Source organism: Oculina patagonica, chromosome 2 (assembly GCF_052425735.1).
Source record: "Oculina patagonica isolate OP01 chromosome 2, crgOcupat, whole genome shotgun sequence".
Taxonomy (NCBI): Eukaryota; Metazoa; Cnidaria; class Anthozoa; order Scleractinia; family Oculinidae; genus Oculina; species Oculina patagonica.
In genome coordinates this window covers 38,505,574-38,530,592 of record NC_135759.1, presented here as the reverse complement: position 1 = coordinate 38,530,592, position 25,019 = coordinate 38,505,574, and the positions used below count along the sequence as shown (strand labels likewise).

At 39.0% G+C, this 25,019-nt stretch overlaps 2 protein-coding genes across 3 annotated transcripts in view; one reads left to right on the top strand and one right to left on the bottom strand.

The window, feature by feature from the left end:
- The window catches only part of LOC144644632 (uncharacterized), a 117,329-nt gene that overhangs the window by 47,344 nt on the left and 44,966 nt on the right, over positions 1–25,019 (top strand). The window lies entirely within an intron of this gene.
- Positions 1–25,019, bottom strand: part of LOC144644633 (uncharacterized) — a 39,976-nt gene that overhangs the window by 5,339 nt on the left and 9,618 nt on the right. For both annotated transcript variants that reach the window (XM_078504163.1, XM_078504164.1), the window contains exons 3-16: positions 23,028–23,147; positions 22,034–22,273; positions 20,907–21,019; positions 18,589–18,819; positions 18,315–18,427; positions 17,284–17,891; positions 15,556–16,230; positions 14,036–14,393; positions 13,081–13,221; positions 10,831–10,947; positions 6,604–6,720; positions 2,912–3,028; positions 556–672; positions 28–144 (exon numbers count right to left, since the gene is read on the bottom strand). In XM_078504163.1, coding sequence (XP_078360289.1) covers positions 28–144; positions 556–672; positions 2,912–3,028; positions 6,604–6,720; positions 10,831–10,947; positions 13,081–13,221; positions 14,036–14,393; positions 15,556–16,230; positions 17,284–17,891; positions 18,315–18,427; positions 18,589–18,819; positions 20,907–21,019; positions 22,034–22,273; positions 23,028–23,147 — 3,184 coding nt within the window. The remainder of the gene's footprint in view (positions 1–27; positions 145–555; positions 673–2,911; positions 3,029–6,603; positions 6,721–10,830; positions 10,948–13,080; positions 13,222–14,035; positions 14,394–15,555; positions 16,231–17,283; positions 17,892–18,314; positions 18,428–18,588; positions 18,820–20,906; positions 21,020–22,033; positions 22,274–23,027; positions 23,148–25,019) is intronic.

The window sequence follows — 25,019 nt, the reverse complement described above, 5'->3', positions numbered from 1 at the left end:
AAACCCATAACGCCAACTTTAACTTACTAGTTTCACATCTTTCTCCATACCAACCACTCTGGCATTGGCAACTGTACTTTCTTCTTGGTTCGTTGGTGCAGTGCCCTCCATTGAAGCACGGGTCCAAATCACATGCCTTTATTTCTAGAGAAGAATTTTCAGAATCTGAATTTCTACAGAAATGTTCATAAGCTGCTAAGTTATTAGTTTCAAAAGAAAATTTTAGACAGAGAGACAGACCGACGGACGGACAGAAAACACCCACTGTTTAAGCCCTCTTATCCTCCACTGTACCTGTTAAAGGTTTTTCAATCTGCGCCTCAACAGTCTGAAATTGTACTTGTGTTAATCCCCTTTTTTTAAAGTAAAGGAGGAGTCTTGTTCTTGTACTTATGCATGAATTTGTAATTGCGTCACCTGTCGTTGGTTGTCGCAAGACTTCAAAAATAACAAATCCACCAGAGATGTTGTTTACCAGGATAAAACGGTATAATTACAGAAAAAAGCGTCAAAAAACTCAGATCTAAAAGACCCGTAACGCCAACTGTTACTTACCAGTTTCACATCTTTCTCCAAGCCAACCACTCTGGCATTCGCAACTGTACTTTCCTTCTGCTTCGTTGGTGCAGTACCCTCCATTCAAGCACGGGCTCGAATCACAGGCCTTTATTTCTAGAGAAGAATTTTCAGAATCTGAATTTCTACCGAAATTTTCATAGGCTAAGTTATTAGTTTCTAAAGAAAATTTTAGATAGATACACAGACAGACAGACAGACAGACAGACGGACAGACGGACGGACGGACGGACGGACGGACAGAAAACACCCACTGTTTAAGCCCTCTTATCCTCCACTGTACCTGTTGAAGGCATTTCAATCTGCGCCTCAACAGTCTGAAAATGTGTTTGTGTAATCCCCTTTTTACGACTGAATTTTTAATTCAGGAGTATAGTGGGTAGCCCAATGGCACTCGTTGGTCGGTCGGTCCATCATCTGTAAACATCTCATTGCAACTCCGCTGACCAGGGGATATACTTGTAGAAATAGTGTAGCAAGGCGGCCATATAAAAGCGGCCGTATAAAGGCGGTCTTTTAAATTTAAAGGGGTTTATAAGAAAACCAGAAGCAAAGAAACAAAATATGGCTGACAATTACGTGTAGCATTAAGTAATCGACCGCCAAAAAAGCCGAACATTGAGACCCATTAATCAGCATTAATCCATCGATGACATTCGTGTCTATCTTTCGAGCTAGCGTCGTAAATGAAGGAGCATTCGAAAACTAAATCGGGTTTCACGTAAGCTTCATTAACGATGGATCTATCTAGAAACCAGAGCGTTGGCTAAAATCGAGTGCGTGGCTGCTTGTTTGCAAGAAAAGGAAAAGCTTTTCAGATGTTACAGCACAAGTACATTTGTACCTGAATCAGTCTATATGTTCTGATATATTTATTTACGGCTTACATGTAAATTATTCTGCAATGCATACCTTCGAAGCGTTATAATGAACAAACCATTTTAGTGCTACGGGTTAAAAAAAAGAAAAAAAAGACAAAAATATCTCCTCTGGGATTCGAACTCGCGACTTCTTGATCCCCAGTCAAATGCCTACACGACTGTGCTAATCAGATATACTAAAACGGATTGTGATGAAAATATTTTATATCAATGTAATAGAAATTCCGCCGTTTATCTGTTATCGTGTACTTCAAAGAAATGTTTGAATCACCTGCTGCTCATATATTTTCAAGGAATGAAAACTAAACTTTGAAACTTGGTTAAAAAAAATTCAGTCGTGGCTCGAAGAGATCTTTGATTTACGACTGATTTATTCAGGAGTATAGTAGCTAGCCCAATTTCACTCGTTGGTCTGTCGGTCCATCATCTGTAAACTCCTCATTGCAACTCCGCTGACCAGCAGATATACTGGAAGAAAGAGTGTAGCAAGACGGCCGTATAAAGGCGGCCTTTTTAAATTTAAAGGGGTTTACAAGAAAAACAAGAAGCAAAGAAACAAAATAAGGCTGACAATTATATGTGGAACTGTATTCGGCCACCGAAAAAGTGGAAACTGAGAGCCGCAAAAGCGATGTAACGATCGATCTCTTTCGTATATATCTGTCGAGCTAGCGTCGTACATGTAGGAACATTCGAAAACTAAATCGGGTTTCACATAAGCTTCATGAACGATGGATCTATCTAGAAACCAGAACGTTGGCTAAAATCGAGTGCGTGGCTGCTTGTTCGGAACAAAAGGAATAGCTTTTCAGATGAAACAGCACAATTTAATACATTTGTACCTGAATCAGTCTATATGTTCTGATATATTTATTTACCGCGTTATTACTTAGCGGCTTACATGTAAATTATTCTGCAATGCATACCTACGGAGCGATATAATAAACAAACCATTTTAGTGCTACTGGTTAAAAAAAGAAAAAAAAGGAAAAAAGAAAAAAAACTGTCTCCTCTGGAATATGAATTTGCGACCTCTCGCTTCCCAGTCAGATGCCTACCCGTGTGTGCTACTCAGACATACTTAGTCACGTAAGGCGAAATTATCTTATATTAATGTAATAGACATTCCACTGTTTATCTGTTATCATGTGCATCAAAGAAATGTTTGAATCACCTGCTGCTCATAAATTTTCAAGAAATGAAAACTAAACTTTTAAACTTGGCAATTCATTCAGTTGTGGCTCAAAGAGCTCTTTGATTAAAGTAAAGGAGGAGTCTTGTTCTTGTGCTTTTGCATGAATTTGTTCTTGCATTGCCTGTCCTTGGTTGTCGCAAGACTTCAAAAATTACAAATCCACCAGAGATGTTGTTTACTGGGATGCAACGGTATAATAACAGTAAAAAGCGTCAAAAACCTCAGATCTAAAAGACCCATAACGCCAACTTTAACTTACCAGTTTCACATCTTTCTCCAAGCCAACCACTCTGGCATTCGCAACTGTACTTTCCTTCTGGTTCGTTGGTGCAGTACGCTCCATTCAAGCACGGGTCCGAATCACATGCCTTTATTTCTAGAGAAGAATTTTCAGAATCTAAATTTCCACAGAAAGCTGCTAAGTTGCTAAGCTGCTAAGTTATTAGTTTCTGAATAAAATTTTAGACAGACAGACGGAAGGAAGGACGGACGGACGGATGGACATACCGATGGATGGATGGATGGATGGATGAATGGATGAATGGATGGATGGATGGATGGATGGATGGATGGATGGATGGATGGATGGATGGATGGATGGATGGATGGATGGATGGATGGATGGATGGATGGATGGATGGATGGATGGATGGATGGATGGATGGATGGATGGATGGATGGATGGATGGATGGATGGATGGATGGATGGATGGATGGATGGTGGATGGATGGATGGATGGATGGATGGATGGATCGATAGATATAGAAACTTTGTTAAAGTATCAAAACATTATAGCCTGGGAGAATCCATACTTATTTAGGGACACAAAGTAAAATAACAGCCCTCTAAGAGGTCATGTGGTTACCGATATTTTAACAGACTTGTGTTTACAGTCGAACTGAGGAAATAGTGAATAGCTAAAATGGGTCTGGAATGTTCATAGTGTAGTAATGATGAAAGTAGTCCCCCCACTCCCGCCCACTTCATCAATTATTTTACAAGAAATCAGATCGAGAAAAATATGTTAAAGATTTTCTGAGAGATTTTTGGTGAACGTAGTTGTCGTAGGCTTTCTTGCAAAACAAATAACAGATATTGATGTTGGCGGGTCTAAATGTGTTTTTAGTTTACCTCTGGTCCTAATAAGGGGGAAAACATATTAAAGGCAACGGGTTGACCCTTTTCTGCAAAATATAACGATCTCCTTATACTCAGAGATAAATTCAGATATTGATTCCAAGCAATATAAATATAAATAACATTTCACTGCATTTCAGACCATGTGCGTTCGTACTAGTACTGTACGTAGTACACAACTCTTACCTCGATTTCGATCGATTCATCGGTTGTATTTCGCAGGTGACGATCAAGATCAATAGACATTCTATTATTACTTCCTTCTTGTCGTGTAGGCCACATTCAAATTTGCGGGGGGATTGGGTAATAACCTTGTCACGCATTCTACCAAAATTTGTAGCGATCGGAGGAAGAATAAATTTCGAGGTGAACTATTTACACAGTGGAGGCTACTATCCAATCAGGAGAACGCTCGCAACCACAAAGTAAATACGTTTGACCGAAGGCAATTAATTTCGTAAAAGCATGTTCTTCAAAAATCGGAAAGATAATAATCAGCAAGACCAAAAAATATTGAGATTCCTTACAAATACAAATATCCGACGACTGCAATGGTTTTAGGTTTGATTAAAGCGATGTATTGGGAAAAAAAGTACAGTAAGCTCTTTTAGCGTTTAATTCTAGCTATATTCTGAAACGGAAGAAAACTTCCACCAATCAGAGTGTTTGCAACGCAAACAAAAGCGTGATGACATGGCATATCCGCCGTGTTTGCTCGCACGGAAGGGCTAGCGTGCCCCGAAAACGGGCAAGAGAAGAGCATATATGCAGGAGAGTTACAAAGTTTTTTCAATTCATGTAACAGATTAATGTATTAATGTGTATAGGAAAATTCACGGCATCTTCGACGTCACAAGCCGCGCGAATACACGCAAAATTGCGTTGGTTCTCGCGTGGACGTATCTGAAGTTGCGTGATCAGTGTCACGAGAATCGCGAAAACATTCGAGTCGGCACGAAAAGTTCAGAACGAAAAAGAAGAGAGTCAAGTTCTGTTAAGGGAAGGTACGTTTTTTATTAGGGGGGGGGGGGGGGGTGGGCCGGAGCTTCAGAGGGGAGGGTCATCGATAAAATTTTTACAAATTGGGGAGGGCCAAACCTGTTCTTTTCACAGGAAGGGGAGGGTTACACTTTTTTTGGCAAGGAAAAAATTTTTTTAACAAGTAATAAAACATAAACAGTGGCAACAAACATTACACATCGACTACGCATGGTTTAAAAAAAAACATAAAATTTACTCGAGCGGGTCTTCTTCGTTTCACAATGCTTTCATTATCCTTCAGTTCAAGAAACCGACTGCCATTTTGTTTTCAAAGCATGTGCTTTCCCTTGCATAAATTAGTTTTCCAAATATGGAAAATAGTGCCCAGTTTTTCCCAAAGAAAGATAGATCGTTTTGTTTGTACGGTTTTCCAGCCATCGGTGGTGGAATGGAGTATTTTCTGCTCGGTCAAAAAACTGGCCATCGGTGGTAAAAGAGTTGTTCGTCATTGTTCGTCAACGTTGTAGAGTACTTAATACATAATTCTTCCTCCAGAATGCAGGAAATGCATTCTTAGAGGCCCAAAACTTAAAATTTTCCCGGGGGAGTATGCCCCCCGATCCCCCTAGAAGGTTGCGCCCTAGGCGCAGAACTCCCCTCTCCGCCTACTCCAAAACTTTTGCCGCCTACTCTGATCCTTATTGAAAACCCTGTAATAGCTGCTTTGTGTGCAGATGGAGCGACAAGAAGGCATTTAGGACACTAACACTTCCAGTTATTTTTGTTTTCAAGGAACTATTGTATAGGTGGGGGAGGGTCACATGTTTTGGTGTGAGTGTTTGTGAAGGGTCATGCATCAAAACATTCTAGGAAGTGGGAGGGCCATCAATTTTTTCGCAAAAAAATTCTAAAAAACCCCGGCCCACCCCCCCCCCCCCCCCCGATAAAAAACGTACCTTCCCTAAAACATCAAATTTCGTATGGACAGTTTCGTATAGCAAGCTGTGCAACTGCCATGTCGAACAACATTTATCTCCTTGATGTAAAGCTCACGATTACGCTATTCTCACCCTACCGCAATCTGGAAACAAAACACTATTTCTTTTTGAAATAGCTGCTTGTTGGTAATTTTTTTAGCCATCGTTCCTGAAGAAACGATATTTAAAGGGCAGTACGGGAAAGAGTTTTATGCATGGCCAGAAGTTATTAGGTAAATCATCGTGCCGTTTCAGGTACGCTTTCGTTCTTCCTTCGTGCTTCGAAAAATATTACTTCGAAGCAATATCCACGTGCGAAGCATTACGTTCCAACTACGTTCGGCCACATGGACGTGGCGATCATCATATTCCAACTACGTTCGCCCATATGCACGTGCCAAGCATCACGTTCAGCCATATGCACGTGGCAATCATCATATTCCAACTACGTTCGGCTATATGCACGTGCCAAGCATCATGTTCCAACTACGTTCGGCCAGCGGTTCATCAAAGCAGTCGATTGTCGATCGTGGACAGTTCAAAGGTGCCATAATGATTGTGAAAGTGGTTTTTTTTATTCGGAATCCTCATATTTAACTAAATCCTAACAATTCATCGCCGTAACTCATATAAAAAGCTACCTGGAGAACTTGAGAAATCCTCGTGCCCTTTCGGTACGCTCTCGTTCTTACTTCGTGCTTTGGAAAGTCTTACTTACTTACACAGATAGGAGCATTATGGTTACCTTGGTAACCACAAAAGCCGCTCTAATTAACAGTTTTTATCGTGGGTATCAAAAATTGCGTTGTAGCCTAGGCAACAAAGTTCCTGTAATTTTTATATGTTGACACATACTTATCTGACAGACGGGTCCTTTATAGCCAGGTTTACAATTACACTTGATCGTTCCATCGCCGAGTTCTTCACAAGTTCCACCGTTCATGCATGAGTCCTCCTTACATTTGCTTATACCTGTATAAAGCGCAGTACGATTGTCAGTCACGGACATATACATCGGAATATATATTGCAAAAACAGTGTCATACAAAAAAATGAAAAAAGCCAAACAGCAATTAGTTAGCTTAATCGAAAAATAGTATGCATGCGACATTCACCAGAGACCCATGTCAGATGTGCAGAATTTAACGGGAAAGCTCGAAACCTTTTATTCATCCATACTACTGTTTGCTTTGAGAATTTTTAAAGTCTAAAAATGTTGTTTGTATTCCTAATTAATTCCAATTTGCTATTCTCCACTTTTCTTTTTTTTATCTTACTGCAACATTATTGCAATAAGGTGATCAAGATAGAATATTTGCTATTTCGTTTCTAGTAATAGCAAATGTATAAACGTCGAAACAAATAGGGGAATGATATTAAGTAAATGGCTGGTGCTGAGGGAAACAGTATTTATGTATTGTTTGAAAAGCTGTTGAACCAACCGCAAATTGCATTTTGTTCCGTGTGGGCTAAAATGATCAAATCATTTCCCAGTGCAGGATGCTTAGGCTCAAAGACTTCATTAAATCATGGATGGTATTTAGATTAAAAAAATTACAGTTGGGAACACTATACTTATACATTAAAATAAATCTTAACTACATTAAGTTAAAATTATTTACAATTTGATTCGAGAAAACCTTACTACATAGATATGCAATTAAATAAATAAATTTATGAGAACAAAATGTAAACTTGAAAAATTAGGAAGTGTAAAATGTAAAAATTATAGCCGCCAAACATGCAGCATATGTCGCATTTGTTACACTAATCCATTAGAAGTGCAAGGTCTTTGCTCTCAATACTGTTTTTAAAACTCCTTTTGGTTTGAACGTTATCATTACCACGTCACCAAGAAACAACCCAACCGACGACAGCGTGTAATATGTCCAACTGAACTCTAAGACACTCAATGACATTTTTCCAATGATTTGTAACTGTTCTATCGTTTTATTTGAGGCCACATAAGCTGGGAAATCCGTGGCACATTGCGCCATTTCATTTTTTGCATGATAAGTTTGCTTCGTAAAACTGAAAATCCCTTCTTTTAGATTTTTCTTTTCAACAGTTCGATTCGTGTTTGATAATTTTATTGTGCCGCTTATTTCCTTTTCCTTTTTCCTTGTATCTTTTTCTTTTTTACGTCATTCCTTTTTCGTTTTTCGCGTTTCCTTTTTTTTTCTTTTTTCCTTTTCCGTTTTTCGTTTTTTCGTTTTCGTTTTTCTTTTTTTTCGTTTTTTACTTTTTCTATTTTCGTTTTCGTTTTGTCAGCAAAGATAGTTTAGAAATGCCTTACGGGTCTCAAGGAATGCTGGGATATATATAGTTCGTTGTCAGTATGACTTAAGGCGCCATTTCGCAATGAATTTGGTTGAAGAAGACGATATTCGAACCCTTGTCTGCGCAGGAAAAACGTATGGCGAAATTGTTTCCTTGTTACAGGCTCGATTTGGTGCTGTTAAAAGTGGCGTTAGCGAAAGGAGTGTTCGGGAATACTGCTGTGTGTGAGCAATACGAAAGCCCAGGGCTCGTGAGTTAGACAACATAGTTCTCCAATGCATGTGTTTCCGAGATAGGTATCACTTAATTTAAAGTTTCTTCTTATTTGACTGAATAGGCTGCAGACGAAGTAGGTCAACTTTAACTTCTCATTGAATTTAATAGGTAGGTCCAATTGAAGATTACAAAGCTCCTTAAGACGCATATCACCTGTTTATCATGAGCAGCGACCAGGCGACGAAATGAAATGGTTCGCCTTGCAAATCTAGTTCCTTACTATCCTAGCGCCCCTTGCGACCCGTAAGGCGTTTCTATAAAATCTTTGCTGACAAAACGAAAACGAAAAAAGAAAAAAGAAAAAGTAATAAAAACGAAAAACGAAAAAAGAAAAAGTAATAAAAAAAACGAAAAACGAAAAAAGAAAAAGGAAAATGAAAAACGGAAAAGGAAAAAAAGAAAAAAAAGAAAAAGCGAAAAAGCGATTAAATTATAAAACACTAATCGAACTGTTAAAAAAAATCTAAAAAGAAGGGATTTTCAGTTTTACGAAGCAAATTTATCATCAAAAAATGAAATGATCATGCAAAAAATGAAATGGCGGAATGTGCCACGGATTCTCGGAGAATAATTATGCTCTGTGCCTAAAATCGGCTTGTAACCAGATGCCGGACAGACGTTGTTATACCACTTACTGCGTATAACTTCAGTGCATTTGGTAATGGATATGTGGTTGTAGGTTACAAAGGATTTGCATTTGTGCACATTAATATATAAAGCTCGAGATGACTTGTTGTTTTAATCTTAAATATTGCTTCACACGACCGTTCAAAGTATCTGTTTTGACGTACGTACGTATGTACGTACGTACGAACGTACGTAACAGATTTGCTCACCGTACAGTAGCTAATATCTTCGCGAAAAACCATAACGGAATTAAGTGTGAGAAAGATTGTGTGACGACACACGTTTTTAGCCCTTTTTTCAAGCAAAATAATGTTTCTGAGCTCAGTTTGGGACGCCATCTTCTTTTGCATGAAATCGAGGCCATCTGTGGCTACCAGTTTCCCGGCCAAGATTTGTCCCTGCAAAAATTAAGCAGGGAGGCTAATTGTGCGTCCTCACATCTGCGCGTGCAATGCGGCTCGACTCATTCCGCATAACAGTACACAGGCATACCAACTCAAAGACACAGGACACAAAAACAAAATTAGGCTTGCGCTCTCCTTCGTCGAACGCAATTAATTTTAAAAACACAACAACCTTTTTTAGTTTTCGGAACATGTTCCGATGTTTCAAACATCATCAACAGCAGTAAGGTTGTTTTGCTTTCAAAAATAATTCATCAGTGATATTGATGACGACTGACAACAATAGCACGAAACTGAATTAAAGTCTCTCTGTCGACCGATATGCGTTGCGCGTCTCGCCCGAGGCTTCGTAGCCTACGAAACCTCAATTTGTTGAGTTGTCGATCATTTCGCTCTTCAATCACAGGCAGACCATCCTCTGTGTTTGAGGCCGCGTGACGTAAGCGCTATTTGATCTCATACGTTCACTGTAATTTGTAACGGCTGACCTGGGCTTAAGTCAACTGACCGCGAGAAATGCTTCATAAATTCTGAATTTTACATCTTTTGATCCCAAACTTTGATCTACTGTAAGCCAGATAAAAAAAGTTCACTAACCTTTCATCTTTTTTGTGATCTTTTGTGTTTTTATGGGGTTTTGAGGCCGTTAATTCCTCGCTAGTCGTCACCGCCCCCAACAAAAGTAAGAGAAAGAGACAAGCTTGTCTCTTTCTCTTACTTTTGTTCTCTTACTTTTTTCGTCGTAAATTGTTCGTTTGTTACAGATGTGAGAACCTAAACAACGGACGGTACGCTCCCATTTGTTGCAGTAAGCTGAGTAAGTTACATTAATTAAAATCGCTGCTGAATTATTTCCCTTCGCATTGCCAGTACAGCAGATTCTTCCAGTACCATGTTAGCTTTGTTGAGATTATTTGAAATTTATTTCGATGAAAAAGTGCTTTCTTTACTGCATTTTTCCTTGTAATGGCAACCTTTCTGATTGCAAAAAGATTGAACTGAAAATATTTGAGAATCTGTGCGTGACCGCTTATCGAAACAAACTCCGTAGGGATTCCAAACCGCAGCATAGAAATCGCCAAGAAATGTTCATTGCTCTAGTTCTACATTTTAACAATATTTTAAGAGCACTAAGTACTATATATATACTCTGTATATGTGCTTCTAAAAGTAAATAAAAAGCAAATTTATTTGGTGGAGTTGTTTTCAAATGACGCGTACGGCGACAGGAGCTTGTAATTGTCATTGTAGCTTGCGACTCCACGACGCGAGGTCATAATTTCAAAAAAATATATATTTCTTAGCCAAATGACCTTAAAAGCAAACAATTTGTACCTGTTTCTAACGGTATATTTTATTTCAGGCCGCCAAATGCCCTACATCTTTTTGACTTTCGAACGATTTTCTTCAGCGCCAAAATCAAAACAATAACAAACGCGCTAGCAATGCTTATACCGGTCGACAGAGAGTCTTTAAAATTGTTATTGCTACTTACGTGTCTCACAGTATTCTCCAGTAACCTCCTCCGCGCAAACGCATTTAAACGTTTTTTCATCAATGTTTTCGCATGTTCCGCCATTGAAACAGTGGATATCGTCACAGGCTTCCACTCCTGTTTGTTCAAAAACAACAACAACAACAACAAAATTGTTAAAAAATTCTAAATTCGACTTTATTGTGATATCATCATTAGCAATTTGCTTTTGTGTAGCTTAGCTATCCCTATTGAATGTATTCTATACATAAGTGACATTTACATGGGAATCTTCATGTCGATACAACGTTTTGTTTTCCAGATAAGGCCTGAAATTTGCAATGGCCCGAGCCAGTGCGTTTTACAGATGACACAAAATCCAATATTACCATAATGTTATAGTGGTTTTTACAAGAAAAAAAAACGACCACATTTTTCCATGATTTACACTCTTGGGCCACAGAGATGACGCCATAAAATGTCCAAAAGTTTGCAGTGAAAGCACTCACTGTGCTCAAAAGTTCCTCTTGAGTTGTGAACAGTTTATGACGTTATTTCTACAAGTAGTCACACTGCCCATCTCCGCGCTTTTAGCTAGAACCTCGAAGCAAGCGCACACCCAGTTACTCGTAGTGTGGCCGCCATGGAGGGCTGTTTTGTACTTGTTAGTACTTATCGGTAAGATATAGAACGGGGCAGTAGAACGAGGCCCAAATACCACATTGTATACTGCCCTACATTCCAGGGTCGAGCCTTCATATATTTGTTATTTCTATAATATGCAGCGGATGCAGAGATATAGGTAATGTATTTGAACTATCGTTATCGGTAGAAAAGTGTTTATATTTCACACCTGTGACAAAAAAATCCTCGACTCGACTCGACTCTGTTGCTGTGTTCTTCGAAACGTAAATTGCGAAGAATTGTAAGTGTATACGTACAATTACCGAGCCCTCAACCAGGTAAGCTAGATGTTTGCCGAACTGCTGGCTGATGGTTTTACTGAAACTTCATCTTCGTTTGTGTTTTCGTAAAATTTTGTTTTATTCAAAATGTGTGGCTATTTTTCTTTCCCACTTTTTTTTATCCATTGCAATCACACGAAACAACAATTGATTGTGATCGATTTATGTAACTCGATAACCATCGATATTTTTGCTGATAATATTTTCCATCAATTGCTGGTAGCGAAGGTGAGTGTTGTCGATTAAAATCGATTACAGTGGAACCCCGATATAACGATATGCCAAGGGAGCAGTCAAATACGTAATATCTTCTTTTTAACTGGATAAAGAGACTTAGAATACAGAATCATTTTCTTATATCATCGTATAAAGCTGTTGTCAGAAACGTTAGAGATTGCTCTATTACTGTTATGTTTTTGAATAAAATTCAATGTTTTGCTTAAATTGTGACTGTGCACGTGTACTGATAATATCGTTATATCGAGGAAAATTTTACGTTCGGTCCGCTAAATTCACATCGTTATATCGGGAATATCGTTATATCGAAGATCGTTATATCGAGGTTCTATCTCAATCGTTTTACTGTAACTTTTGCTGGGACATAGAATATTCGTCGTTATACCGGGAATATCGTTATATCGAGGATCGTTATATCGGGGTTCCACTGTACATCGATTGAATTCTGGTATTGTAGACGCGAACAAGTGAACAGGCGATCGAAAATTCGTCTGCGTTCGCGGGCATGCGTATTACCATTCTCGTCCCCAGAGCCGCTTGTCACTCTTAGCCGGCAAAGCCTGGGGCACGAGGAACAAGTGGCTCTCGGGACACGATTTGATTGGCCAGATTTTTAACAAAGGAAATTTAAATCTAGCTAATCAAATCAACGGTTTTCAACAAGCGATTTTTGAACGCCTGATCCTATTAATTAGCTAGATTTAAATTTCCTTTGTCAAATGTAGCCAATCGAATCATGTGTTCCCAGAGAAACTTGCTATTTGTGCGCAGGTTCGGCCAGCTACGAGGGACAAGCGTCTTTGGAGACGAGAATGGCGTATTACGGACTCATGATCATTCGACGTTTCCTTTTAGATAGATGATGGATGATGACTTTATTTACTACTACACTTTATGTTCGCAAACAATACAACTGAAAAAGGCCATGCTGCCTATCTCCTTCGTGCTATGTGACACAGAGGCCTCGCTCACTAATGTCATCATTCTCATACCCATTTTGCCCACCACGTGACCAAAAGGAAACGGACGATCTGTGGACAAGAAAGAATGCTATTATATTCGAACTTACTTTTAACACAGGTTTTATCATTCATTTCGTCCCAGCCTTCTGGACATTTCTCAAGACATTCTCCGGTGACAGAATTCTTTAAATAGCGGCATGCATTACAGTCGGTGGCCAGAGGTTTATTACTTGAGGTTCTTCGACATCCTTTTAAAATTAAAAATAAACACAAAGAAAAATACAACAACAAAATGTTTAGTGAATGTGCTACTTCAAGGGAAAATAGATAAGACAGCGATTCGTCAGCCAGTGACGCACGCTTAACATGCGCAGCTCAGGTGATCTGATCGGTTTGCGGAATGTTATGGGCTAGACTCCTGTTGATAGACCTCGGAATTGTTTTGATCAGCTTGTGTTACTCACTGATCATAATAGTTAACATTCTCATGGTATTTTCGCAAGTTTGACATAAAACAAAACAACTTCTTTCCAAAGCCATATTTACTCCAGAAAGGGAAATGAGCAATAGTAGGTAAATTATTTGCAGGGAGTAGAAAATCTACTAAAAGTATATTTTCTAAGAGCTTATTGCAGGAGAACAGGTGAATAATTCATTATAAAATGTAAATTTAAAAAAAAAAAAAACATTACCAGGGGGCATTCAAGAAAAAGGTGCCGGGGAGGTGTGAAGGAATATTTTTTTATGGCCGGGGTGTTGTTCTAAGAGGTTTCTTTCTGGCATAAGCCTGAATTTGACATATTTTCAATATATTAAGTTCAAAATGGAATGTATACGGATATTAATGTTAACTTTTGTTGTAAGTTAAAATGCTAGAAATCAACTATTGCATTTTCACAAGTAATACAAGTGAAAGGTTTAATTAACTTCATAATGTACTTATCAACTTATCACCGAGTCCCATGATTAAGTGGAAACCGCCACCAATTTAAATTTTAGTTTTTTTATTAGAAATTTTACCTCAGCTGGTTTGAGCCACCTTAAGTAGCAATAATTTCTTACCTTGGGTTGGATCGCACAGCTCGTGGCAATTTTGCACGCACATGTTCGTTACGTTATCCAGCACAGTGTCTCCTCTACAGTTGGCTTTGGTCAGGTGGCGTGAAACGATGTGTGCGTCAACTACCTCCAATGGCTTCTCCCCATTCCCAAATGAATAGAAACGGACATACAGTGGGTTGTCTCTGTCAATCATTGTCAGGTAGACGTCACCGAACTCAGTTGTCCCTTGACTTTTTCCGTACTCAATCACAGTACTTGCTGAAGTTTCTTTCAGACATACAAAGTAGGACTGATAGAGAATATCGGCACCCAAGCCGGTCGCGCTAACATCGACAGTGGAAACCATGAGTCTTTGGGACTGTAAACATTTTGAAAGAGAATACGTTAAGTTTTAACTTTCCAGCCCTTTCTGAAGCTAGTTCATTTTAATTTTATTGGTGGTGGGTATTGGTGTATGTCCGTTTTATGAAAGGAAAGTGAAGGAACGGAAATTTTATGTAGATCGTTCTGACGTTATAGCTTACGGAATTTAGGTCGTAACTTCGTAAACGACATGTAACTCGATAGTTATAAGATTGAGCAATTCAGAACAATGCTTTCCTAATGCATGGCCAGAAATCGCAGACACTGTACTGGAGTCGGCGAATTTTGAGACATCGTACATTAAGCGGTCGCGAAAGTTGGTAATAGCCGCTGATTCGAAAGCCTGACTTTGGGCTCACATACATCGACGATGATACACAAGAATGAGGCCTACATAGAGGAATATTTTGTGTAGTAGGGAAAACACTGGTCAAAAATATTGCACGACAATAAAACTGGAGAAAAGGAGCTTTCAAACGATGGCTTTTGCAGCAAAATTGGAGCAAACACGGCTGAAATATCGCAGATCAAATACAGCAGAATTTTGGATTTCAACGTGGACTGCCGCCTGGTGTTTTATTATGAGATTTTTATGGTTTTTGAAAGCAATTTGCCAAGCGAAGAAGTCTTCCCAAGGAGTAAAAATTAGGCAAATGGTACTTCATAGGATGCTTTTTCTCAAGCGATCACGGCAATTGGGATATCAAGATTATTTCACCTACTACGATGCATCAAAATCGCTGTTTTAAGGATTCAGGCTTCTTGAATATAGAGCGTTGTATGAGCCAAGCCACACCAAGCTTCGGAAATAAAAAGCAGGGTCAGGAACATTTATTTGTGAAATGAAACTGTAGGAATCAGCTGAAGAAACGTTCAGAAACTCGACTGCATCACGGCACTTGTTCCAGGTAAACCAGAAGTTATTCTATTTCACGTTATTGTTTTTATCCCATACAAAGCCTTTAGATGTTTGGCGGCCATATTTCCAGTGAAACTCGCGCGTGCGCCGTCGGCTCGTCCGGATTTTCTGTCCATAAAGGACCTCTTTTTGATATACGTTATTTTTATAATAGGGGTGTTTCAGCGTATGCAGTATCACCAAATCAAGTTTGATTTTTTTCTTGATTGATCAAATAGTTATATTTAATTACGTTTACCTTAAAAATTCCAACACCATATGGCGAGATCTGGACATAGTACCATGTATCTTTGTTTTTTGGAACTACAGAGAAGATAACAAACACAGTTCCTTTCGAAGATGCCGTGAAGTGAAGACATTTTCCTTCTTTGTTGCTTGGGTCAAACCGCAAGGCGTTGGACCATTTCACGTTGCATGGAAGATATCCAACTACTGTTTTCAACTGAAAGATGTGATCGGCTGGCCATTCAGCTTGTGCAATAAAGGAGTCAATCATATCATGGGTCAAACTCGGCCATGACTTATTGGAAACTACGAAGTCTTCTTTCGTTAGTGTGAGATATCCTAGTTGTGGATGATACGTCAAAACCATTCCAAGTATGCAAATCTTGAAATCTTTTCCGTTGCCGTAATCACAAGCCGTCATCACGTCCAAGTTATCAGGACTCTGGCCGATATACCATTCATCGTCGAAGAATCTCACGTACCGTTCCATGCGCCCGGGTATCTTAACCGGGCCGTTATAAGTGCCGGACATGTCCTTTCTCGTGTTAAAGATAACCAGGAAAGGTGCTTCATCTTCAGTCATTGCTTTCCAGGTGGGTTTGCCAGCTTTCTCTTGGAACTTGTAGTTTGCAGTCTGACAACCAGGCCGTCCAGCGGGAAGTGTTATATCTTCTACGGAAATAGGGCCCTGGAGATTAAAAAAATAGAGCTAATTAATGGTAAAGTAAAAAGATATATGCTGTCTCATCAGGACGGGGATCGTGACCATCCGCTGAGTTAAAAAGCTATCCAAGGTTACCTAACAAACAGGACTACAGTCGTGAATACTGAACCAAGTCATATTACAAGAAAAAGAGAAAAAAATGCAAAGGAGGAAACAATATTACAATAGAGATCAAAAGAAGAACCCAAAGAACTAAACGACTCAAGGAAATTTGAAGCCTGATTATCCCCGACATAAATCTGTAAATAAATTCTGTTTTCAGTATTGCTCAATAAGAGTGAAAGCAATAGTCTTCTTATTTGTGGGCCGCTGGAGCTCTTCTAGGGCACTAGACTGTAAGTGCATTGTGTTAAAGTGTATATTTCAAGCAAATTCTGCCACTGGTTTTAATATCGAATAAGACAAATAAATCGCTGATAATTGTTTCAAGCTGGAAAAAGCACACAATAGCCGTAGAGAGAAACGGAGAGACAAAACGATTGCTGATTATTAAAAACAAACTTAATCGGCAAGGGCCACTAGAGATAAGTCAAGTTTATTTGATTCGCGCGACTCTAGTTCATATAGGTCATGTGAGTAACTTATCCCTTTTATTGGATTTTGACTAGCTACCTCATTGACTGTTCCCGTGTTCGAGTATAAAGTGCCATTTTACCAAAAAAATCGTTCCAGACGATTCGGGCTTACCCTTCATCCGTGGGAGCCAAGTGTTTCGTTGACTTCCACTGACGATTGTTTAACAGCCCAATTTCGGTATTTTGAAATTCAGCCTAAAACAGTAGACATCACTACGAGGCTGTGGGAAATAAACCCCACAAACTCTATAGTTAATTCCCCCGGAACCTCGTATTGTGGTCTATTGTTTTAGGCTGAATTTTTATATATCGAAATTGGGCTATTGGCACTTAATACTCGAACACGAGGTACTTGATTTGACCGTTTTATGTTTCAAGTACAAGTGCCACGCAACCAAGGAATTTTATCCAGTTTATCATGATTACGTTACAAGCTATATACCTCTTCCATGTAGACTCCAACAGCTCTTTCCAAGCCTGCTCTTCTTCGCTCTATCCTATAAACCAAATCGTCTCGGTCCTTGTATGCGCAATTCTTTCTTGTCAATGTTCCGTTGACTTCAACCTCGTAGTAGCTCTCTCCGGTGTCTGGGTCTTTTTTCATGTCAGCTGTATGTGCTTCACAACCCCAGTCTCTTTCTTCATCAGCAAACAGGGATGAAGGGTTGAACTTAAGAAGATCCGTGATTGGTGCTACCATAAACTTGAAAGGCTTGGGAAAAGTACGAATTGACTCCAACCATTGCTTCATTTCATTTTTTATCGTTGGTGAATTCATGTCTGAGATGATGGAAGCGATTTTTTCGTCTCCTCCTTCAACAGCTATGGAAGTGGAAGAAGATTTTGATTGTTGCTTTTGGCTGCTTCCTTCTTTATTCTCACTCTTGGCATGGAAACTTGCAAACAAGCTTCTGAACTCCGCCTCCATTACTTGGCTGAACTCTGCTTTGCTTGAGACCTGATTTCCCTCCATTGTCTTGAAAATTTGAAGTCGGCCACCAAACTTTCCTGATTTTATGTAGTGTGTTCCCCAGCGAAGAATGAAATCCTCTGCCGTAAATAAAGGAAATACTTAATACTTGTTTAGATTAAAACCTGTTCATGTGGATTTAGAGAAAGAAAATTATAAAGTATTGAGTAATTCGCTGAAGATCAAGAAATATAATATTCGACTGTTTGTTTATAGCAACGTTAGAATGTAGTTGTACTTAGGAAGCTTCCCTCGAAGAAACTTTCATTACAAGTTTCGCCACATAATTTCAGTTTTCAGTTATGGCATACTTGATTTTTTCAATATACTTGTTTTATCGCCTCACCAACCCCCCCCCCCCCCCCCCCCCCCATCCATAACAAACAGTTTTATTTTTTTAGAGGTGTGCGCAAGTTGTAAACATGTGATGTTTTTGAAACCATAAGTTTGCATAAGGTTTGTTCTCTTCTTTTGAATACAAGTAAATACAGAAGAATACTTACGAAACTTGACAGCTGCGCCAGGGGCTAAGTAGGACACAGGCAGATCCATGAACTCCTGTAGAAAGTTCACACTGAGATCGCTTGGTTTGACTTCATCCAAATATATTTCATACCTACAATAAGCATGAAAAATAATTGCTACTACCAAGAAAAGAATTACAAGATAATTGGTCTTCAAAGTAGAAAAGCTTATACCAGACTAGCATTATAAAAATTAATATCGCGCTTGGGTCCACTCCCAGAACTTAGAAATCCCTTCCGTATTGCTACTTACCTATCAATGTCGATAGAATACAATGCCATGTATTGCTGAGATCCACTGAGGGAAGAACTTCCCCAGGCTTTTTTTACTCCAGCATAAAAACCAAAAGCCGAGCCCGCCATTCCAGCTTGTTGTTGAAGAAACGTTTGGTATTCAGTTCGGCTAAAAAATGTCTGCATTGTAGCACTAGTGTCATAAACACCATGTACATTCATGGTGTCAGGAACATCAAAGTCATCATACCTTAAAAGCAAAATAACCATCATGTTAAATTCTGAATACACCATCAAAATTGGTCCTAATCGAATGTCCTTTTACATGAACTTGTGTTTCTAATGTGGAAATACATGGAGAACACCGAGTTGAGTGGAGCCACTCCCCCCCCCCCCCCCCCCATGAGGTTTTTTCCAAATTTTGAAAAAAAGATTTACTCTACAATGCTGAAACTTTCGGTAGCTGTTCATTCATCCTTTGTGGAAATTTTGATATGTCAACCATGTGTCCATGATATTTGACGTTGCCATGGCAACGTCACAAATACAAGCAGGTCTTGCCAAAAAGCGTCATTTTTAACGTTTTTCTTTATTTTTTTCCAGTTTCTTTTTTAAACAGAAGTGCAAGATTTGTTTATTTTTACATTCCATAAGCATTCTGGCTTGATTTTGCATCAATTTCCGTTATTTTGTAACTTTCTAAGAAAATGTTGAAATCCAAGATGGCGGATCCAAGATGGCGGCTCTAATGACGTCACATGACGTCATATGACGTCACAGCCAATTAAAATTATGTCATCTTGTAGAGTAAGCTAAGGGCTTTCTTCTCAGTGCAAAATAATTTCGCTACGCCTTAATATAACGAAAACTCCGGGGAGGGGTTCCATCCACCCCCCCCCCCTCCCCCTTGTACGATGGTGGGGGTTGTGAGTTTGCTTGTACGTCCGAGGGTTATGAATTGTAATATTGCCTAGACAACGATTTCAACTTGTTATCCGCATCAACAGTTTGTGCGGTATGTCAAGATTCTAGAGTTTTTTCGAACGCAGTAGTTGCCCTTGTACTGAATCACACTTGCATGTGCACTTTTGAAGTCAATGGAATGGTTATTCAAATAAGCGTACTTGGCAACGTTTGAGCCTTTTGCACAGTTATGGAGATTTCTACGAAGGAACAACCACAAAGAACATCCAAAGCTCATGTTAATCAGAAAAGTTTCGGCGATTCTAATAATTCTAAGGTGCGTTAACTGTAGATCTAACTAAAAGAGAGAGATCCAATATAAAAAAATGGTCCGACTAACACTAACCAAGGGACAAGGATCGTGAACATAGTTTCTGATTAATTCTTTGTTTTCACGTGACGTCATTAAAATTCTTAAAGCCAGAATCGCAAGACCCTGAGTTTTTTTCCTTCACTGGCTATTAGACGTCCTTAATATATATCTTGTTGGAGGTTTTAAGCTCGATAGCATTCGCCGTCTATAAAATAGAGCATTTTGAATTTCGGAGTTTCACGGCACGAAATCAAAGATGGCCGTCAGAAGGCTGTCACGTTTTCTTTAAAAAATGCCTCATCCTGCGATTTTTAACAATCTGGACAGTTAAGGTTTTACGGGAAGTGTTCATGTGAATGTTTGCTTGTTCATGAGGGTGATCTGACCGCAGAATTTAATGCCAGATGTTTTCATTGACTTACGGCGGCCATGTTGGAGTCCAAGCAGTTGGACTCCAACATGGCGTTTCCATACTGTGCTCTCTAAATTTGCGTGAAACATTTTGATGGATAACTCTAGTACGGAATAACTGAGAGTTGGACAAGTCTGAGACTTGGACAAGGAGTTTACATAGTAGTTTTCTACAACCTGTAATATTCTTATTTTTTTTTACTCAATAGTTTTGGATTTATTTTTTCGCTGCGTGACAGTGAAAACCACCTATAAGTAGTTTCTGATTTATAAGTTTAGTTAGATTCACTGGAAGAAAATTGTTTACGAGTCCAGAATTAAAGCTATTAAAAACTAACACGTGCGCTTTGCTAAGGAAGCACTTAGCAATCACATGTTAGCTAATGGTACCAAAACTGGTCACGTTCCGATCTAATCTGTTAAATTCAGAAACATTTATAAACTAAGTAAACTGTATATGTCAAGATTTGAACAAGTACCGGCAAACTTCCAAATATAGACGGTCACACGAAAAATCGGATGCAGTGATCAAAACGCTTTATCGCAATTGAAATACCCAATTCAAGCCATTAAAAATGATCACTTTAAGCATGCACGACTAAAAGTTTTGAAGTACAGTAGCAAACATAAAATTGTGTGCCAACACTTACGTTGCTCTTCCGGAACAATCTCGTTGCACAATGCTCATCTTCCGTGATTCTGGACTGTAGTCACCGCGGCCATCAAACCCAACACCGATAAAGGCAGCGCCGTCAATAAGATTCTTAAAATTAGATCAAAATGATATTCGAACAGTGAAAATTTAAAGAACCTTGACAAAGAAAGTCCTAAACTTATAGCAGCTTTATCACGAAATTAAAGTGAAATTTGATTTGAATTTTATGAGCCCCTGACCTGACCAGAACATGTAATCATTAAAAAAAAACATACGATTTCATTCATCTCATTTCTTTATTTCTTAAAAGATTACTTCCTCACAACTAGGTGGAGTTTGTGCCCATTTCTATTTTGTGGTTAAATTGAATTTCTTCCTTATATCGGTCAGGAGTGTATGACGCAGCTTCTACAATGCATACAGCCGCTTACCGACTTGGAAAGGTCCACGTTAGTTCCCATCGAAACCAGCCGTGCAGCATAACATTTTCGGGGAGGGGGATCTAATCACGAATTTGACGGATTTTTCAACGATCCGCGAAAATCAGATCCGTAAGAATAGATTCCGACCCAATTAAAAGCCGCAAGACTTTACTCCTTCTTTTTAGTAACAGTGGTGACACTGCTGTTGTAGCTCCCGGTATTGTCTGTCGATGCCAAAGGTTAAAAAAAGATGATGTGCTGTACATCTTTGTCTCAGAAAGATTTTGTGCATATAATAATAATGCTCCCATAAATACTCGAATCTGATTGGTTGTCGGCGGAGCAATTTATCCCGAATTGTATCGCTAGCTGATCAATTAAAAATTAATTGTATCGCTCATTGTTTCGCGCCAAAAAACCCGGCTACACCACTGCCACAACTCGTTACCAGTCCGATTCACTTGCGGCTTTGTTTCGGCATGCAGCAAAACGCTCGATGAAGAGAGGTTGGCTGAAACTTTGGCATTTTACTTAAGTCTACATAACGACTTTGTGTATGAATTTTTAGCAAAATCTACAGACCGTCGACCTTTCCAAGTCTTCCCCAGCTCGAAAATTACGGGTAGAAGGCAGTAAGCAATATAACTGCTGAAGTGGTTCACAGAAAATTAATGCAAAAAATTATGCCAAGTCTCCTTACCAAACAAATGGTGGTTTTCCACGTAGCTTGATAACAAGGATCGCCTGGTTGATAGTTCTTGCCAAAACATCCATTCATTATCAGTCCACCTACTCCCATGGGATAAGTGAATGCTTGGTCTCCAATTTCTCCGTCTGGTTTTTCATCTTCTCCAGTAATTTCAGCGTCAATGTGAAAACCAGGAGGGACAAACATATCTTCTGTTTTCCAGCCTTTGTCAGGCTCGATGTTGATGTCCAACTGAATAAAAAAAGACAGACCAGCGCTTAATTTCAAAAATCACTTTTTCTACCGGTTGATTCAATAGACATTTTTGCCTTCTGTATCGCTAATTTGTATTTCTGGTGTCTGAAAGGAAATCAATAAAATAGATTGTTGAATCGAAGGAGGCCAGATGTCACTATGAGGTATCTTGAAACCCTCACCTTATTTCAGACCAAAATTGTAATCTTCCCCACCCTATTTTAGAACTGACCCAAAAACTTGATACTCTTTTTCAGACCTAGCCTTTAAGTTTGTGAAAGCATTTGCAAAGTAGTCCATGAGCCAAGGGGCCTAAAAAATTGCCTCGTAGCACCCTCCACGGGACAAAGTGAATTTGGTACCACTATGTCCCGTGGGGGCGCTACGAAACTCAATTTCTAGCTAGGCCTCTTTTGAGATTCGCTCATGGACTAAAGGGCTTCAAATTCCCAAAAGTAATTTTATCGGGCTTCTTCAGGAAATGAAATATTAAACAATGATGATAATTTCTTTTACGAGTTATGAATCACAATTGCTGACCAGAATGGAGAAGATATGTCCTATTTCAGACCAACTTGGTCAAAATCTTTGCCTTATTTTAGGCCAAAACGACTCAAAAAACCAATACCCATCGCACAAAACGTATTAACAACTGATAGGTTATAAAAGGAAGTACCACTGGAAATGGAAACAAAAGTACATAAACACTTGAACAGGATGCATGGTAGCATAAATACTACCAGTCTTGTACCTTTTTGTCGACAAATTCCCCGGCTTTTTGCTGCTGCTCCCCCATGATCTCCAACTGTTTCTCCAATGCCTTCTGTCCTATACTCATAGCCATGCCTGTCGTATCTGAAGCATCATTTTCCTAGTGCATGACATTTAAAACAAAATTTTAGTCAAATCCATTCGCTGAATCAATGTTTTGACGAACTGTTATAACTGGGTTGGGATTTGAAGAAACCTTAATTGAGCTAGTGATTACATTGATCAGCTATTCAGACGTATTACCAAAGTGCAAGCAGAGCGAATTATAATTCTTCTTTGGCGATTACATGTGTTTTAGGCTGAACACAAGTACCAAATGATATGGACGCAAAAAGGTAAATTTTACCGTGACGATGCATATGCTACGAGTATCTGTTAAGACACTGTTACTACAATAAAATTGACAGGCACATGTACATGAAAAAGTTTTAATTAAAGGCTCTTTGTAGTGTGAAAATGCATACCTCGTTTTGTTCTCTGCGAGAGTTCAGCCTGCAATATGGCTGATAAAATCAGTCATTTTTTTTAGTTGCCCAAGTTCACCTTTAGTCGCCTAACGGTCGCCTTTAGTTGTCTTCTGACAATTTTGCTTAAGTCGCCAAAAGACTCGATGTGTTTTTTTTAGCCCCAGCGTTGATAAGTTGTTCATATGCATCGCGTGCAGCTCGTGCCAAGAACAAAGAACTCTAGCTGCGGTTATTAATAATAATGGCTAAAGTTAAGTGGCTTTTGAAAAGACTGCTAGCTTTCCTGTTCTTCGCCCTCCGGGACGTCCGCCCTTCACTTAACCATTGCATGATCAGCTTAATTAGAAAACCAACCCAGCATGAAAATAAAAACTGAGAACGTCATGAACTCAAAAATCTTGATTGTCGCTGATAAAATAAATGTTAATTAAATTTTTATTAACAAAAATAGATAAATCAGGATTGTCCCACTTGACCCATGATGAGCTTATGATTAATTTTCGCTTGGACAGAAACGTAGCCGCTGCACCGGAACAACAAACGAGTTGTAGCCAATGGTATTTCGACAACAGTTCGACTTACTTGAGCTAAGCAAATAGGGAAAATTCTAGGGATATTTCTTATCATGTCCTTAAAACTTAGAGCTCATTTCTTTTTCAAGGGCTTTGCTCTAAGAGCAGGTGCAAAACACTTATACAACTAGCTTACAATAACAGGAGATTGTGTCGTTTTAAAATCTATCTTTTTACCGAAAAATGTTCCGTAACACTGATTTCTTTTGGCTTTTGAACCAAAAGTAGAAACTACAACGTAATTCGTTTTTTCTACATGGACTAATTATGTAAATTAAAGTGTTGATATAAGTTGGTGCATCACGAACAGCTCGTGCCAGTAACAAAGAACATTAGCTGCAGTTGTTAATTTTAATAGCCAAAGTTATGTGGCTTTTGAAAAGACTGCTACCTTTTCTGTTCTTCGCTCTGCGGGACGTCCGCCCTTCACTTCACCATTGCATGACCAGATTTTATTAGAAAAGCAACCAAGCATGAGAAAAACAGAGAACGTCATGAACTCGAGAATCTGGATTTTCGCTGATAAAATAAATGTTAAGTATATTTTATTAAGAATAATATATAAATCAGGATAGTCCAACTTGACTTGAGCTTATGATTTACTGTCGTAGCCGCAGGTAGCCGCTGCACAAGCAACAGAGACGATAGTCAACAAAACGAGAAGAGCGCGATTCATCTTGTCGGTTTGAAATACTGAAAATAAATCATCGGCAAAGATCAATTTCTCGAGTTCGTGACATTCTCTGTTTTTCTTTGGGCGGGCGCGTTTGGTTTTCATCGGCGGCAAAAACAACTACAGCATGGCTATAAAACGTTATAGCAATGCAAAAGCATTTGGTCATGAAAAGATGTCACACAAACAATGCAAGGGCCATGCAATGGTGAAGTGAGGGGCAGTCGTCTAGGAGAGCGAAGAACAGAAAAGATAGCAGT